Source organism: Tenrec ecaudatus, chromosome 1 (genome assembly GCF_050624435.1).
Source record: "Tenrec ecaudatus isolate mTenEca1 chromosome 1, mTenEca1.hap1, whole genome shotgun sequence".
Taxonomy (NCBI): domain Eukaryota; kingdom Metazoa; phylum Chordata; class Mammalia; order Afrosoricida; family Tenrecidae; genus Tenrec; species Tenrec ecaudatus.
Genome location: NC_134530.1, coordinates 311437009 through 311453182, shown reverse-complemented (window position 1 = coordinate 311453182; position 16174 = coordinate 311437009). Strand labels below are relative to the sequence as shown.

Below are 16174 nucleotides of genomic sequence, written 5' to 3'. Positions count from 1 at the left end.
TCTAAACGAAAGCCAATCACATTTCTCCTGACATCATCAGAACCAATTACATCACAGCGCGGGATTACGAAAGGTACTGCCCTCTTCCTATAAGTAGGGTCCGAAACGGCAGTTTAACGCTCTCCTGTGTCTCCTTCACTAGTTGTAGCTATGGCTCGCACCAAGCAGACGGCCCGCAAGTCGACCGGCGGCAAAGCGCCGCGCAAGCAGCTGGCCACCAAGGCGGCCCGCAAGAGCGCGCCGGCCACGGGCGGCGTGAAGAAGCCCCACCGCTACCGGCCCGGCACCGTGGCGCTGCGCGAGATCCGGCGCTACCAGAAGTCCACGGAGCTGCTGATCCGCAAGCTGCCCTTCCAGCGGCTGGTGCGCGAGATCGCGCAGGACTTCAAGACGGACCTGCGCTTCCAGAGCTCGGCCGTCATGGCGCTGCAGGAGGCGTGCGAGGCCTACCTGGTGGGGCTCTTCGAGGACACCAACCTGTGCGCCATCCACGCCAAGCGCGTCACCATCATGCCCAAGGACATCCAGCTGGCCCGCCGCATCCGCGGAGAGAGGGCGTAAATTCAACCAACTCCTATCCCAGCTGAAAAAGGCTCTTTTCAGAGCCACCCACCCTGTCTGAAAAAAGGGTTGTAATACCGTTACTTGGAAAATTTTCATCGTGAGTACATGTTTGTGCGCAGCATGCTGTTTCTCGTTTTTTATTATATTGTGTCTATTTTCTGGTATACTTTCAGATCCTGCTAAGTGATTATTCAGTCTCCCTGGCCAAAGGGGGAGTTCCTAGAAGTCCACGGAGCTTACCCACCACTGGGTAAGATTGTTTAAACCCCATCTACAGTTGTGCCACATAAATGGCTTTGATCTCCATTCTAGCAAGCCGAAGCGTGCTGCTTGGGAGTCTACATCAACTGTAGGACAAAGAATGCGCCAACCTCCACTTCCGCCTTCATCCTGTTCCCTTTGTTTTTCCAAAGGTGAAATCGGGATTCAGCAACTGCTACTATACTCTGTCCGAGTTGAATTTCACAATGAATGACAGTTACTGTGTTACTATATATTCAAAACAATCAAGAAACGAGTGTTACCGGACATTGAACCAAGAAGTGTTAGGATAAAGTTGCTGAATTAGTTACAATAAGATTTAAATCTCTTATCCTCCCTCAGTTAACAGGAACAAAGCATGTGTTCCCAAAGTAGTTGAGTGGCCTTTCATCCTCTATGGTTGTCATGTCGTCACCATTGTTACATATACATGTATTCATGATTATGTATGCTCATACACATTCAGATATATCCTAATATATAAAAGTCTTAAAGTTTGCAGCCTAACTGCTTGGCATCCTTACTGTGCTCATTGTGTCACAGTTTGAATTCAGAGCCCAAAGCCACAGAAGGCTATGATTAATAGAGAAATCCCTAAATCCATTTTCAGCCTCCATTGAATTCTGTCTGACTTAACCAGCAATGTGAAAGGCTTTCCCCTCAAGCAGCGTGTTAGTGGATGACCACCACTTCCCTAGGCATTGCAGGGGGGGCAGTGCAGCCTCGCCACACTTGCTGTGTGTGACCTTGGTGGAACAGGAGCCGCCAGGTGCTCCTGGAGTCCTGGCAGCATAGTGATTAGGCTGCTAACTTCAAAGTCAGCCGTTTGAAACCACCAGCCAGACCAGGGAAGAAAGACAAAGCTTTCTACTCTGGTAAAGAGTTGCTGTCTCACAAGCTCACAGGCCTAGTTCTACCATGTCCTCCAGGGTCACCATAAGTCAGCAGTGAGGAGTTTAGGGGGATTTTTTTGCTCCCCACCATCGCCACCACTACCACCACCAACATCATTAGCCAGATAGTAAGTAGATACTTTAACTTTTAATTCTTTCTAAGCTCCAAAGTAATTGACCTGATTTTTTTATCTCAGTATTAATTTTTACCTGGCTTCCCAAAAGAGCAAATTCTTTTGTTGTTGTTGTTCATAAAATACTTTTACATGTGTACTTTTGTTTGTTTTGTCTTTGTATTTTATAAACCAAAGATTGCATGTCATATTGCACAAAGGTTTACTTAAAAACAAAGCAAAACAACACTGCCATCTAATCATGACAACTCAAAGCTTCCCTCTAGGACAGGGTAGAACCACATTGCAGTTTCAGAGACTACCTTTTTTTTAAAACTTTTTTAAAAATCATTTTGTTGGGGGCTCGTACAGTTCTTACCACAATCCATCCATACATCCATTGTGTCAAGCACAGTTATACATTTGTTGCCATCGTCATTCTCAATACATTTGCCTTCTACTGGAGCCCCATTTTTAACTCTATAGGGCTAAGAAGCCTCTTTCTTCTGAAGAGCAGCTAGTGGTTTCAAACTTTGGACCTTGTGGTGAGCAGCCAAACTCATAACCACCACTCCAACAAGCTCCTTTGAGGTTTACTTTGGGAGCCATTCCATGGCTATAAGACTCAGTTTGGGATTTCCTCCCCAAAAGCAACTGTACTTTAGGACAAAACATTAGCATACAATTTGATTGACCTGCCTGCCACGGAACAATTTTAACTCCAAGAATTTTTAGATCTCTTTCTCTTTTCCTGACTTGCTAAGTACTGGTTCATTTGACGACACCCCCCTAGTCCTGGAACATGATTTGTTTTTTAAATGTTCACAGTGTTTCTTTCTGATTTGAGTCCAGTCTGTACAACTGGGTTTCTTAGAAATGCATGAAATATCTGCTTTAGTACGAAGCCAACGCTATCAAGATTGAGTGGGGGTGGGAGGTGGGAAATTCTCTAATTCAGAGGACCAAAGCAAACTCCCAGAGCTGTGCTGTGTATCTCCTGAGCCTCTTGTGAATCTGTGCTATTGGAAAAAAGCAGCAGCTGTTGATATCTTCCCACTGTCTGTGTTTATGACAAGGCCTGCTGAAAATGATCATCCTGCTCCATCTGATTTAGGTAAGATTTACATGGCAGCTTAAATTCAAAGGCATGTCATATGTAAAAATAAAGCAATCTGGAATGGGAAGCCTAAATTTCATTTGCAAGTCCCAGAATGAGTCTAAGAATCCAGATTATATTTTATTTATGGCTGTTTTCTTTCCTGTGGTAGTAAGATAGTTCAGCCAAACCTCCTACCTGGCTGGCAGTAGCTGGCAGTAACTCCACATCTCCTCTTCCACATGCTGTCCTCTCACCAATAAAGCTGTCTTTTCCGAGCCTTTCCCGGAGCCTTGATACCGACCTATCTTTGAAACCGACTAGAGCACATGGCCTGAAGGAGGCATTGTATTTCTCTGAGATCTGGCAGGTTAGGATATTACAATCTATTTTTAAAAGGGTTTTTCTAATGTGGTCAATCAGATGTAAGATGTGATAAGTTTTGCCCAGAAGGTTTGGATGCACAATATTCTAAATAAATCAAATAATTTTAATAGCAGATAACCACCCAAAATATGTGCTACCATTGTCCTGGCCACCCTGTCAAAACTGAATAGTATTAACCTTGTAATTATAGGAATATGATCTCAAATATGTTACCTGCCTGTTTGTGCTAAATCCCTGCTAAGCTATCCTGATTTTGATTCCACTAATTGCCTTTTACTCAAATAGGAGTTTATTATTTTAGCTCCGCCTCCAACTGAACAAAAACGTTTTCTTGCTCACTGTCTAGCAGAGAGGCCCATCTTCATGCCACATTTGGATGTCTTGGGGGGGGGGGTCCAGACTTCCATATGCCTCATTAAACTAATTGGAGTTTACGTAAGACTCCATGGTGTTGTTCTCAGACAGGTCCATCAATGTGGTTTACCTGTGACACAGATCTTCCAAATCCTGTTCTTTGCTTCATCAATTCTTTGTCCACACTGTCACTTTGAGAGCGAGTAGGTGTCTAACCCAAGCCAGGGTATTTTCAGTCACCTCGCATGCATGAGAAAGGTGGACAATGAATAAAGAAGGTCTGTGTATCAATGCCTTTTGATTATGGTGCTGACAAAGAACACCGAATAAATGAAAACAGAAGAACAATCAAATCTGTCTTGGGGGAAGTATGGGCAGAATGCTCATGAGAAGCAAAGATCTGGGGACTCCTGACTTTGAACATATCAGAGGGAACAGCCCCTGGAGAAGGAGTCCATGCTTACTACAGTGAATGTGTGCAAAAGAGACAGGATCTGATGAAAGAGGGAGCAAGAGGAGGAAAAAAAAAAAAGATGAAAACGGATATTGTTCTTGATTTCAGTTATTGAGGAAGTCAGAATCTTTTATGCCCAGGTCAGCCCATTGCTTCTCTGGATAGGAGTCCCATTAGCACAGTGGTTACATGTTGAACTGCTAACCACTGGGCAACAGCTACTCCTCAGGAAAAAGATGAGGCTGTTTGTGCCTATAAAGCAATGGTTCTCAACCTATGGGTCACGACCCCTTTGGAGGCTCGAACCACCCTTCCACAGGAGTCGGCTGATTCATAACAGTAGCAAAGTTGCAATGATGAAGTAGCAACGAAAATAAGTTTACGGTCGGAGGGAGTCACCCCAACATGAGGAACTGTATGAAAGGGTCGAGGCATTAGGAAGGTTGAGGACCACTGTGTATAGAATTAAAGACTCTGAAATCCACAGGAGCAGCCAGTCCTATGGAGTCACTATGAGCTGTACTTGACTCAGTATCAGTTGCTTTGGGTTTGGAGTTTTGCATCCTTTAAAAGAGCCCTGGCACCTGACTTTCAGACAGAAGGTTGACAGTTCAACTTGTAAGCTACTCCAAGGGGGAATGATGGGGCTATCTTCTATCCTAATGACCTTGGAAATTACAAGCAGTTCTGTTCAATGTCAGAGAATTTTTGCATGCTCTGAGTGGCAGTAGAAGAAAATGTGTTCCCCAATTCTGAGATGCTTGCATCTATCTATTGCAACAGCCCTCCTCCCCACACTATCGCAATAAGTCATTTTCCTTTCCAATATTTTTTTTGGAATGAAGCTTCTTATAACAAAATCTACATGTGATTTTTATTAGACAGCTACCTATAGAAAAGCACTCAAGCAACATATGTAACTGAACTTTTTTTCAGTAACCTCAGTAGGACATAAAGCAGTTGAAAATCTGTAAATATTCAAGGTATTACAATATAATCAACATAAAAACGTAGTGAATGCAATATTTTATGTGCGTTTGTGGAGACTGGCTTGAAAATTGGATGTATATTTTACTCAATGAGGTTCTAAATTCCTATTGAACATACTTGCTGTAATATACATGTAGGTTACATAATCTTCATAGTAGAAAATGTAAATTCATAGACTCAAGTTGTACAAACATAATTAAAAGTTTTTAGATATAAATGAGTGAAAATCACACACAAAACCATAAAGTCCGTTTCCCAACAGTGCCAGGGTGCAGCAAGTGTACCTTGACTACTGTTTTAGGGTAAGAAAAGAGACCCTTTTTCAAATATAATTTGAAGTGAATGTTTATTAAGTCTTAAAACAGACAAAGACCCATTATCTGGATAAGTGAGATAGGTCTCCAAAAACAAATACAACGAACCCAAGAATTTGCCTTTGGGAAGCAAGATAAATAGGCCGTGGAGGGTGGGCGGTGTCAGAGCAAAGGAAACTCACCAAAGCATGATTGGTGGCAGATCAATACATCACAGGTGAGACTACAGAAGCAGGGATGGGGCCCGGATTGGGACACATATATCATTAAATGAGACTTTACAACATTGGCCCAGGGCCTTCCAACCAAAGCCATCAAAGTATGATTGATAAATATGATTCATGACTAAGCAAACCCAGTACAATGACCTCCATCAAGGACACACTTAGAGTGTAGGCAGGCCCGTAAGAGAGACTGCCCCTCCCTGGGCTGGGCACAGTGCACTGGAGGAAATCCATTCTCCAGGGCATTTTGCCTGAAGGCAAGATTACCTAAATTCTTGGTGAATGAACTGAAAGAATTCAATGAATGTTTATGTGGGAAGTGTGCCAATGGATTTGGGGCCTTTTTCCACACCGCAGTACTCACCCTGTAAGCTCTAATACACAATCATCTGTAAGAATACAATTCTCATCAGGAGAAGGGCTTTGGGTGCTCGAGGCTGCCATGCAAATTGGCTCCCTTGCTGTGAAATCTCATGGCAACATCAGAGCTGCTTCACAAGGTTTCCAAGACTTTGGAGATGATCTGACCCCTTGGCGTGTCTCTCTCAGAGTCTTGTCTGAGCTACCAAATGTTCCGGTATGTGTACTTGTTTTATGGTAGAAAGAGACCAAGATCTCAAATGTAATTTAAGGGGAGTCTTTATGAAGCGTTAAACAGCACAAACACAACACAAAGACAAAGATGATCCGGATGAGAGAGACCATTACTCACGATGGCATTAGAGGATCCTAGACACACGTGTTGACAGAAGCCACGGAACACAAAGGAAACAGTCGCAACTTCATCACTGACTGCACAACAAAAGACACGGTGACAGGTAGGCCTCCAGAAGCGGGAATGGAACCAGACTGGAAAATTTACCAAATGTAAGGCAGGAGAGTTTACACAGTTGGCACAGGGCCTTCCACCCAAGGCAGTCAGGGCCCAATTGTTAGAGCAGGCAGGACTCATGTCTGTGATACCCCCAGCTCTGGAGTTTCCATCTAGGACACATAATCAGAGAGAGGGCCCCTGCCTGGGCAGGCTGGAATGGAGTGGAGGTAATTGATTTTCCATAACTCTTTGCCTGAGGGCAAGACTGTTTTCATCCCTAGTTGATTGTAAGATAGGAGTCAATCAAGCTTCCATCCACATTGGGACTCTGCTTAGTGGAATTTGGGTTTTCACAGCCATCACCTTCTGCAAGTGGGGTGCTTCAAATGTAAACTCTAACTCATGCAACACAACCAAACAAGCCCCCATTTTTAGTCGAGGTCATTGTGATTCAACTTGGATGCAACTGCCCTCCACTTGGACCCAACTGCCCTCCAGGCACTGTAGGCAAAGAGCACTGGGTGGCTAAAGGTGCAGGAGAAATTTGAACCTGCTCCATAGGCCTGCTCCTACGAAGAGGGATAGTCTGGGAAACCCTGTGGATCACTAAGAATGGAGATCAACTGGATGCCAGTGAGAATTGGGGGTCAGCGTGCTTGCTAAAGAGGCAGTTCATTCCAAGGCTGTCATTTTTATGGAAACAGCCTGTAACAGCTTCTCTTCTCCATGCCCCGGAAGTGCTGGTGACTGAAAACTCCCTGCGTTTCTCAGCAGTTACAAAACCACTGCACCAGCAGGACACCCCTGCCCTGCCTTCCAAAGCCAAAGAATCTCAATTTTAAGGGATCTGGATTATGCAACTCAGGTAGCAAACTAGATGGAAAGGTTCATTGCAAAGGCCAATCTCCAAGGCAGGGAGCTGGGGTTCACAAATGCTATCCTGGAACACTGGGTGCAATGATTGAGCCAAATTTTATCTTGTGTTGTCAAAACCCTTTCTGATATAGAAAGCAACTTTTTCTTTTTAAAAAACTAAAGAAACTAACATTAAAATAAGACAGCAACAACCACAAAACCACCTCCAAAGGTGAGCTGGCGTCTATAGTCCCAACCTTCCTGATGCCTCGACCCTTTCATACAGTTGATGTTGCAGGGACCCCCCCCCAACCATAAAATTATTTCCCATCCTACTTCATCACTGTAATTTTGCTACTGTGATGAATCAGGTGACCTCTGTGAAGGGGTGGTTCGACACCCCCCCAGGGGTCGCGACCCACAGGTTGAGAACCGCTGAATATAAGCAAAGGGTACCTTACAAGCCTAACTTGGGAACAACCTTCCCAGCTTAAACGCTCATTTTGCACAAGATTTCCAGTCTCTCCTGTACAGCTAGAGGACCCCTAGTGGCATAGTTGGTTGGTGCCTGCTAATTGGAAGGTCATTCACTCAAATCCATCTTGTTCCAAGGGAGACCTTTAAGGTTTTCTATTCTCAGGACAATCTCCACGATGAATTTTTGTTTCCTCTCTCTCCAGAGCCATTGAACTTATCTCACAGACCACCTGCCCTTGAATAAAGTGCACACGGTCCTCGGGACGGAGGAAAGAAAGATTCCTTTACATGGTAATGCGGGACAAATATATTTCGTTTAATAACATGCTTACCATATGCGAAAATCCTAAATTAAATAACAAAAATAAGTGAATAAGTACATTCTTCCCTCTTGCTACACAGTTTCGTTTTTTAAAATACGCTTAGGCAAACTGCAGAGAATTGAAACTAGGAGCAGAAACACAAACTGTCTCCTACACGCTGGAAAGGGCATGTGGGCGGGGATTAACTATACTCCTCAGCCTGTCCCGCCTTTTTACTGCGGCTTCCTCTGTAGTTCCCAACAAGGTCCGCTAAGGTACTATAAATAGGAAGCTCCAGCTTCCCTCACTAGCCACTTAGCTTTGGCAAGATGTCTGGTCGCGGCAAAGGCGGGAAGGGCCTGGGCAAAGGCGGCGCCAAGCGGCACCGCAAGGTGCTCCGCGACAACATCCAGGGCATCACCAAGCCCGCCATCCGCCGGCTGGCTCGGCGCGGCGGCGTCAAGCGGATCTCGGGGCTCATCTACGAGGAGACGCGCGGCGTCCTCAAGGTGTTCCTGGAGAACGTGATCCGCGACGCCGTCACCTACACGGAGCACGCCAAGCGCAAGACGGTCACGGCCATGGACGTGGTCTACGCGCTCAAGCGCCAGGGACGTACCCTCTACGGCTTCGGCGGCTAAACGCAATTTGCGAGTCATCCATCCAGCAGACACACAAAGGCCCTTTTCAGGGCCACCTATCGACTCACGAGAGAGAGCTAACTTAGCCACTGTTTATTTCAACCGTATGTATTCTCATCCACGTTAAACAAATTCTATATTAGGCTGTGCTGGGGTTTAGTTTTTCAGTGTGTAGCTGTAAACCTTTAATGGACTAATACGGAGGAAAATGCAGTTGCATAACAAACTGCATCAGAACATGGAAAAGGGACAAAGCAGCCATTGGAATTTCGCTCTCCTAGCCTTGTAGTTAATGCAACTCCGCCCCTCTTTCCCGCTTTATGATGTCAAATGTTTTCTGAGATTACTGAGCCTGATTTCTTTGTCTCTGAGACATAGCCCCAACTGTATTCCAGAATTTGTCCATTCCTCCAGACAGGGGTTTGTTTGGTTTTTTTTGTTCCTACCTTTATCGTACTATAGACACTGCTGCAGTAGCCAGACAGGTGCATGGGTCTGCTGGGTTATTTCTGTGATGTGCACTCTGGTTAAAGAGACTGCAGCATCATATCGTATTCACATTTGTTTAAGGAGGCGCCATACTAATTACCACAGTGGCTGAGCAATTCTGCAAGCCCACCAGGAATGTACGAGGCCTCCAGTCTTCCACATCTGCATTCAGTAGTTTAATTTTCAGGAGCTTTGTTAATTTTGCTAAAAGTGTGAGGTGGTATCTCGTTTACATTTGTATTTCTTATGGCTGATGGACATGAACATTTCTCCCTAAGATTGTTGGCCACCTGAATGTCGGTGCTGGAGCTTTTACATGCCTGGCAACCGTTGTTGGACTGTCAGGGCAACAAATGCTCCGTGAGGTTCTCAGTAGCTGAATTTTCTCACGTAGAGGACTGTTCCATGGAGTGACCTTTCTCACGGAAATAGCATCCCCCACACCCTCTTGGATTAGCAGTCTTTGGCACCCTTACATCCACATTAATACAAGCCAGTAAGATCAACATTTTCTCTAGTTCAGTACAGTAAGTGTCCAAGTCACCCTACAAGGAAAAGACTGCTCAGACCAGCACCAGACAGTCACTGCAACATTCGGCATCTCACTCAGGATCTTCCTCTATTAAGCTGTATCTACCAAGCATGTAGTCGAACTCCAAGGACTATTACCTCCAGATATGACCAAAGTATGTTAGGCTTTTAATGCACAGTCTCGCTGTATTTCTAAAACATCCGCTCATTTATCTGACACTCCATGGTATATCCAGTTTTCTTTGTTGATGCAAAAATTCAAAGGCATCAATGCTGTCTTGTTGGTTACTCAGCTTTCACGTGCATTCAATTAAAATGCAGCAACTGAAAATGCCATGTCTTGGATCAGGTTTACTGTCCATTAGTCGTCAAAGTGATATTTCTTTTTTATATCTTTTTAATTTCAGAAGTATTTTTGCATATATGCCCAACGCAATGTTATTTGAATGATTGACCCTTCCTTCAATTGGCAGTGATTGCGGATCTAAGCAAAATGAATTCTTTCATAATGTCAATATTTTCTACATTTATTATTATGTTTTCCATTAATCCAGTTGTGAGGATATGTTTTCTTTATGTTTTGGTATAGTCCAGACATCCTCTTAATTTTCAGCAAGTAAGGCTATGCCATCTCTACAATTCCGATTGTTAGAGTCTGGACTATTTCAGTATTTTTTTTGAAAACTATTCTCTCTTCAAATTCCATTACCACGGAAAACTGCCACATTGTACAATTGGCATGACATTACTCCACCAGGCAATGGCCTCATCTGGTGAGCGTCACCCAGTGTGGTGGTGATTCGGTGTTACACACTAACTAAGCCCCTGGGACCGCCTACAGACCATGCAGAATACTCAGAAATGCTTAGTATCCATTTTAACAACACAATTATACCTCACAAATATATATATAATTATCAGTTGCTTAATGCAGTATTTCACAGTTTATATGAAAACTACAAACAACATTGTTTGGTTGGAACATAAAACGTTTAAAAACATACAAAGTTTTCAATGGTGACAGCAGTATGATGAACATCATCCTTAGCAACAGCACAAGCTTGCTTTCGTTTTCTTATTCTTCCCTGGTCCTGTGGCACCCTACAATCATGTCTGAGGCCATTGTTGCAGCCACCATGTCAATCCATCTTGTGGAGTGTCTTTTTTCTGACCTACCACACAACATGGACTCTTGAGAGAGGTTCACAAATACTACTTACGTATCACAAGCAGAAAATTGGACAGAATCAGCAAGTGTGAGCACACCTACAGTAATAGCAAACAACAGGTGTTGCTCACAAAACCACAAGTGTCAGTAAAGGTAGCTCTGACCACAGTACATGTAAAGGTTGAATGGCAGGAAAACTACCACTGAGTTAGCTTGGTAAAGATAGTAAAATTTTAACCAGGAGGGATGAATAACTTTGTTTTATTGTTACAATTAGTATAAAGATATTTTTATTTTAAAAGAATACGTTTCTGGTGAAACAATGGACAAAAATAATCTGGGCAGTCTTTTGGGTAGTATCCTCTCTGTCCGTGTCAGAGGCGGTCGTTCCTCTTCTGATATCACTGAACCAGGGCAGATATTCTTCAACCGAACGTGAATGGAACGAATTAAAATAACGCATAAAATTCTCCAGCAGTTTGAATTAAAGAAAATATTAAAGAGCTTTGGATTCCAGGACGTTCGAATTTTGGTGCGTGTACCCAAAAGAGAAGACAGACACAAATTTACTGCGAGGGAGTCGATGGCGACCTCTAGCAGCCCAATAGGACAGAGTCCATCTGCTCCTGTGAGTTTCAGAGACTGTAACTTTACCAGAGCAGAGAAGCCCAGACTTTCTTCCGCGGCGCCACTGGCGCCTTCAAAATGCTGACTCCATATTGCAGCCCAACGTATAAACTATCCTGGAAAATTAATCTTCCGTGAATTAGGTACATGACTGCACATGCAAGGAAATCAGGATTCGTGCCAAGATTCATGACAACAGAACTTTGAAAGAGTATCCACCGCACCGCACCTCATAGCTACTGCGTCAATTCTGACTCATGGTGACCCTATAGTGACATTAGGATGGAAAATAAGGTCCGAATGAGAAGGGGTTAATGAAGCAGATAAAAAGAGCAAGTGTTGCCAGGGGCTTAAGTGCAGAGCAAATGTTTTGAGGATGATGAGGGCAAGGTATGTACAAATGTGCTTTACTCAATTGATAGATGTGTGGATTGTGATAAGAGTTGTATGAGCCCCCCAAAAATGATATTTTTCAAAAGGGCAAGTGTTGTAGAAAAGTAACTCTAAAGCACTTTCTCTTTCACGCACTCTATTCCGTGTTGCCAAACAGGAGAAATATACAAAAATGTTCGAAGAAAATAATTGCCACATTTGTAGATCACGTTTTTAAACAGCAAGCGTTAACAAAGAAACGAGTGTGTAGCCAATTCTTTTCAAAGGAGGGATTGTTCATTTCGTGAGCTTAACGAATCAGAAACGCACATTCAAAGGTTCACCCAATCATAGACGAGTCACGCACTTCCGGAAGTTAACGCAGAAAGGGCAAATTTCCACAATCCAATCAGAGCTCTCCTCTTACTATATAAAGAGAGAAAGCGCGCAAGCGTAGGACTGAAGTGCTCTTGCTCGGCAGTTGGAAAATGGCTCGCACCAAGCAGACAGCTCGCAAGTCGACCGGCGGCAAGGCGCCGCGCAAGCAGCTGGCCACCAAGGCGGCCCGCAAGAGCGCGCCGGCCACGGGCGGCGTGAAGAAGCCCCACCGCTACCGGCCCGGCACCGTGGCGCTGCGCGAGATCCGGCGCTACCAGAAGTCCACGGAGCTGCTGATCCGCAAGCTGCCCTTCCAGCGGCTGGTGCGCGAGATCGCGCAGGACTTCAAGACGGACCTGCGCTTCCAGAGCTCGGCCGTCATGGCGCTGCAGGAGGCGTGCGAGGCCTACCTGGTGGGGCTCTTCGAGGACACCAACCTGTGCGCCATCCACGCCAAGCGCGTCACCATCATGCCCAAGGACATCCAGCTGGCCCGCCGCATCCGCGGGGAGAGGGCATAAATTCCTTCCTGTGAGCGCTCACTTTGAACCCAAAGGCTCTTTTCAGAGCCACCCAACCTCTCTGAAAAGGGCTGTATTCTGAGGCGAATTCATCAGTGTGCGTTTGTTAAACCGTCAAGTCCTGCATATTAGGTAATAAATGAACCCTGTTTGGGAAAATTGTATTTCAAAAACAGCAGGCTACTGGTACAAGATGCGTTAACAGCTTATTTAGAAACTTACCGAGCTCTTGAAATTGGGTTGGCCTAGAGATAGAAGCTACTTTAGTCCTTACTTACACAGTACACTTGAACTCCAGGATTAGAACTCATTCTCCATACTGCCTTCAATCGGTGATAAACAACCGAAAATCCAGTGGTTTGGGGACCTGCGGTGTTGCTTTTCCTATTTACCCTGCCCCACCCCCGGCCACTGATGGCAGTGGATATGTTTTGTTTCTAGCCTGTGGAAACAGCAGTTAAGGAATGGATATAAAATGCAGGAATCCCGAGTCACCCTGAGGTGACATTCCATGGGAAACAACTTTCCCAGCACTAAACGAAGGTCGCTAGGAAACGCCTAATGTGAGACTGGGCAAAAGCAGAACAGGCCTTAAAACAGTTTCAAAAGAGCTTTTAAAGAACCCAGCTTGCTACAAACCAGCTCAGACCGGAAGGGCTACTCTGCGCTTGCGCACGGAGTGCAGAACCCGCGTCCTGGTAAGAAATCCTTAAAGTGCCCATAACACTTTTCCCGGTTAATAGCTCTCCCCGCAGTAAAATACTCTGCATTTTCTTACCCTCCGCTCCCGCAAAAAACACTCACTTCTATTCCGTTTGATGCAGCTAAAACCCAGGGGAATAACATTCCTCACAATTATGGCTGGCAGCCGTAGGAATTGTTTGTTTATATAAATACTTTTTAAAAATTAATTTAACTAAAATAGGCCTCAGGACAGGGCCGTTAGCCGTAGTGAAAATTGCTATGGGGGGGGGGGGAGGGAAGGGGTGCGAGGTGTAGAAAAAAAATGCCGTGTAAAGAAGTATGTTAGAGATTGTTCTAGGTGCCACGGTCAGAGTCTGGCTTTCGGGCGTAAAGCAGATGAACTATCTAGAGCTACTAATGGAGGTCGTTCAGCTTTGGACTGCTAATGGCAAGGTACGCAGTTCGAACCCTCCGAGCTTTTTGCTCCCATAAAGAGGTAGTCTCAAACCCTTTGGGGCAATTCTATCCTGTCCTAGAAGGTCTAGAATGATTCGACATCAACTCCATGGCAGAGAATTTGGTGGGTTTGCTACACAACTCCTAATGTGTTGGGTAAGTGTGTTCCACATTAAAACATTATTATCTGTATCCTGTTCAGTACTTTGTACTTCATTCCAGCACAGCAAGTCTTTCCATGTGTTTCTCGCTCATCAGATACTTATTGTGAAGACCAGAAGCCCCAGTGCTCACAGAAGGCATCTTATTAAATCCACTAAGAAATCTAGTCTTTCTCCTACAGGCCCTCAGGAAATTCTGTCAGGTGAAATTTTCCACATGTAAAATTATTCAACAGAATAACATAACACTAGAGTTCATGTCCTTTTAATAGAGTTGGCCTCCATGCAACTAATTGACTGCATTCATTGAGTTCTTGCAATAGGCCAGAAATCAGGTTATTGTATAAATCCTACAAACGTTTCATAAAGTATGTTCAATACTTACCTATTAATATTATATACAGTTATTATCCTATTAGTACTTTACAGATTAGGAAGCTGAACCTAAGACAGATTCAGAGGATAACTGGTAGACTCCAAATGTTTTACTTGCGATGTTCATCAATTAGCAGCACCAGCATCATCTTTATCAGGAAGCCCGGTTTTATTACCTAGAAAACTCCCAAAGGAATAATGGTTTGCATAAATTGACCTAATCTCACTTCTTTCTTGTGATTATGTTAAAAGGATGAATAGGGGTTGTAATTTAAAGGATCAGAAGTAATTAATTGTGAGTGGGAAAAAAGACTTTCTACTGTAAAGAGTAAGTCTGCAGGTCCCCAATGGATGAAGCCCATGGCCCCGGATGGAGCCCCAGCCAATGGGGCTGGCTTGCGCTCCTTAGAGGCGCCTGGGTTCAGGGCATCCACCTGGGCCTGAGCTCTAGCCGCCGGCTGACCCCATCTTGCTAAGTGAGGATGACCGCGCAGCGTGGGAACGACCCCACCACTCCTTTCTTCCTCCCCAGATCACACGCCCCAGTCCCGGAAGATGGGGAGCTGCCTCAAACCCACACCTCAGAGGACATCTCCCTGCTTCCCGAGTCTCAGTCTGACCTGGCGAGCTTTGGTGAGGAGCCAGAGCCGGAGCCGGGGTGCCATAGCAATGGGGAAGAAGGCGGACCTCCTGCCTTTGAGGTCCGTGCTGTCCTTGCACTGCCCCAGCTGGGAGGCTGCGCAGCTTCAGAAGTCCAAGGAGATCTTCCCTAGAGATAACCTACGTGACGCGGCTGGGGTAGAGCCTGCTGCTGGATGCCAATCGCCCACGGGCAAGGCTGGGAGCAGCGCCCTTGAGGAGTTCCGCCCCACCATCTACAGCAACGAGGTCAAAGGTAGGAAGGCTGCTGGTAGATGCCTCAGAGAAGCTTCCTTTTCCCCGAGGAGATCATCCAAACCAGTCCCAAGGAGACAAGATGATGACCTTGCACACCCACTGGCCCACGGTGGCCCTGGGCATGGTGGAGACAAGGGTGTTTTTGAGCACCTCCCTGCCAACCGAGCGCTTGGTCAGAGAGTGGCATACAGAATGCTTACGACTGGCGCCCCGAATTCCATCAGGGTGAATCTGTAAAGTATTTCCTGGATAACTTGGAGAAGCTTAGAGAACAAAAGACTGTCAAGTGCAAACAAATGGTGAGCATGTAAAAAAGACTCGGTGAACTTCTAGGAAGATGGGAAGATGGCACCGAGGTAGCCCCCTATCTCTCCCCTCTTCCGGCACTGCCAACAAGACTTTCGCTGTTCAGAGATGTCTCAGTCAGCCCAATTAGCAAGAAATGCACACCATCTTGTAAAACCCTGAATTACTACCTGCAGCTGTGTGGCTCCCCACAGCTCCCTTACCCTGAGAACCTGCTGAGAATGTGGCTGCCAACTGGAGATCCAGGGCCTGCCAGAGACTGATGAGCAGGCCAGAGACCCGGAGCAGACCTCAAGCCTTCCCTTGGCTGTGGCTAGTGACCTGTGTCAGTTTCTGAGGACATCCCGAGCCAATGACAGCAGAGTGGTCAAACTCCCTATCCTCCATCCCTTTCCAGCTCCAAACATCAGAAACACAGCCTGTGTGACCCTGCACAACAACTCTCAAAAACGTAGAAATTGTTGATCATT

At 45.2% G+C, this 16174-nt stretch overlaps 3 protein-coding genes across 3 annotated transcripts; all 3 read left to right on the top strand.

Moving 5' to 3' along the window:
• The first annotated feature begins 11 nt into the window (after nt 1–11).
• On the top strand, nt 12–1023 carry LOC142437613 (histone H3.1). The gene has a single exon (XM_075540711.1). The coding sequence runs from the start codon at nt 151–153 to the stop codon at nt 559–561; it is 411 nt and encodes a 136-aa protein (XP_075396826.1). The 5' UTR covers nt 12–150; the 3' UTR covers nt 562–1023.
• Nucleotides 1024–8427: 7404 nt separating this feature from the next.
• Nucleotides 8428–10315, top strand: LOC142428003 (histone H4). Its single transcript, XM_075533149.1, has one exon. It carries the CDS (start codon nt 8428–8430, stop codon nt 8737–8739), a length of 312 nt encoding a protein of 103 aa, XP_075389264.1. The 3' UTR covers nt 8740–10315.
• Nucleotides 10316–13768, top strand: LOC142427996 (histone H3.1). Its single transcript, XM_075533136.1, has one exon. It carries the CDS (start codon nt 12415–12417, stop codon nt 12823–12825), a length of 411 nt encoding a protein of 136 aa, XP_075389251.1. The 5' UTR covers nt 10316–12414; the 3' UTR covers nt 12826–13768.
• The last annotated feature ends 2406 nt before the right edge of the window (nt 13769–16174 follow it).

What these genes read in the sequence shown, in the direction of transcription:
- LOC142437613 (XM_075540711.1), top strand. Translation starts at nt 151, where the DNA reads ATGGCTCGCACCAAGCAGACGGCCCGCAAGTCGACCGGCGGCAAAGCG.
- LOC142428003 (XM_075533149.1), top strand. Translation starts at nt 8,428, where the DNA reads ATGTCTGGTCGCGGCAAAGGCGGGAAGGGCCTGGGCAAAGGCGGCGCC.
- LOC142427996 (XM_075533136.1), top strand. Translation starts at nt 12,415, where the DNA reads ATGGCTCGCACCAAGCAGACAGCTCGCAAGTCGACCGGCGGCAAGGCG.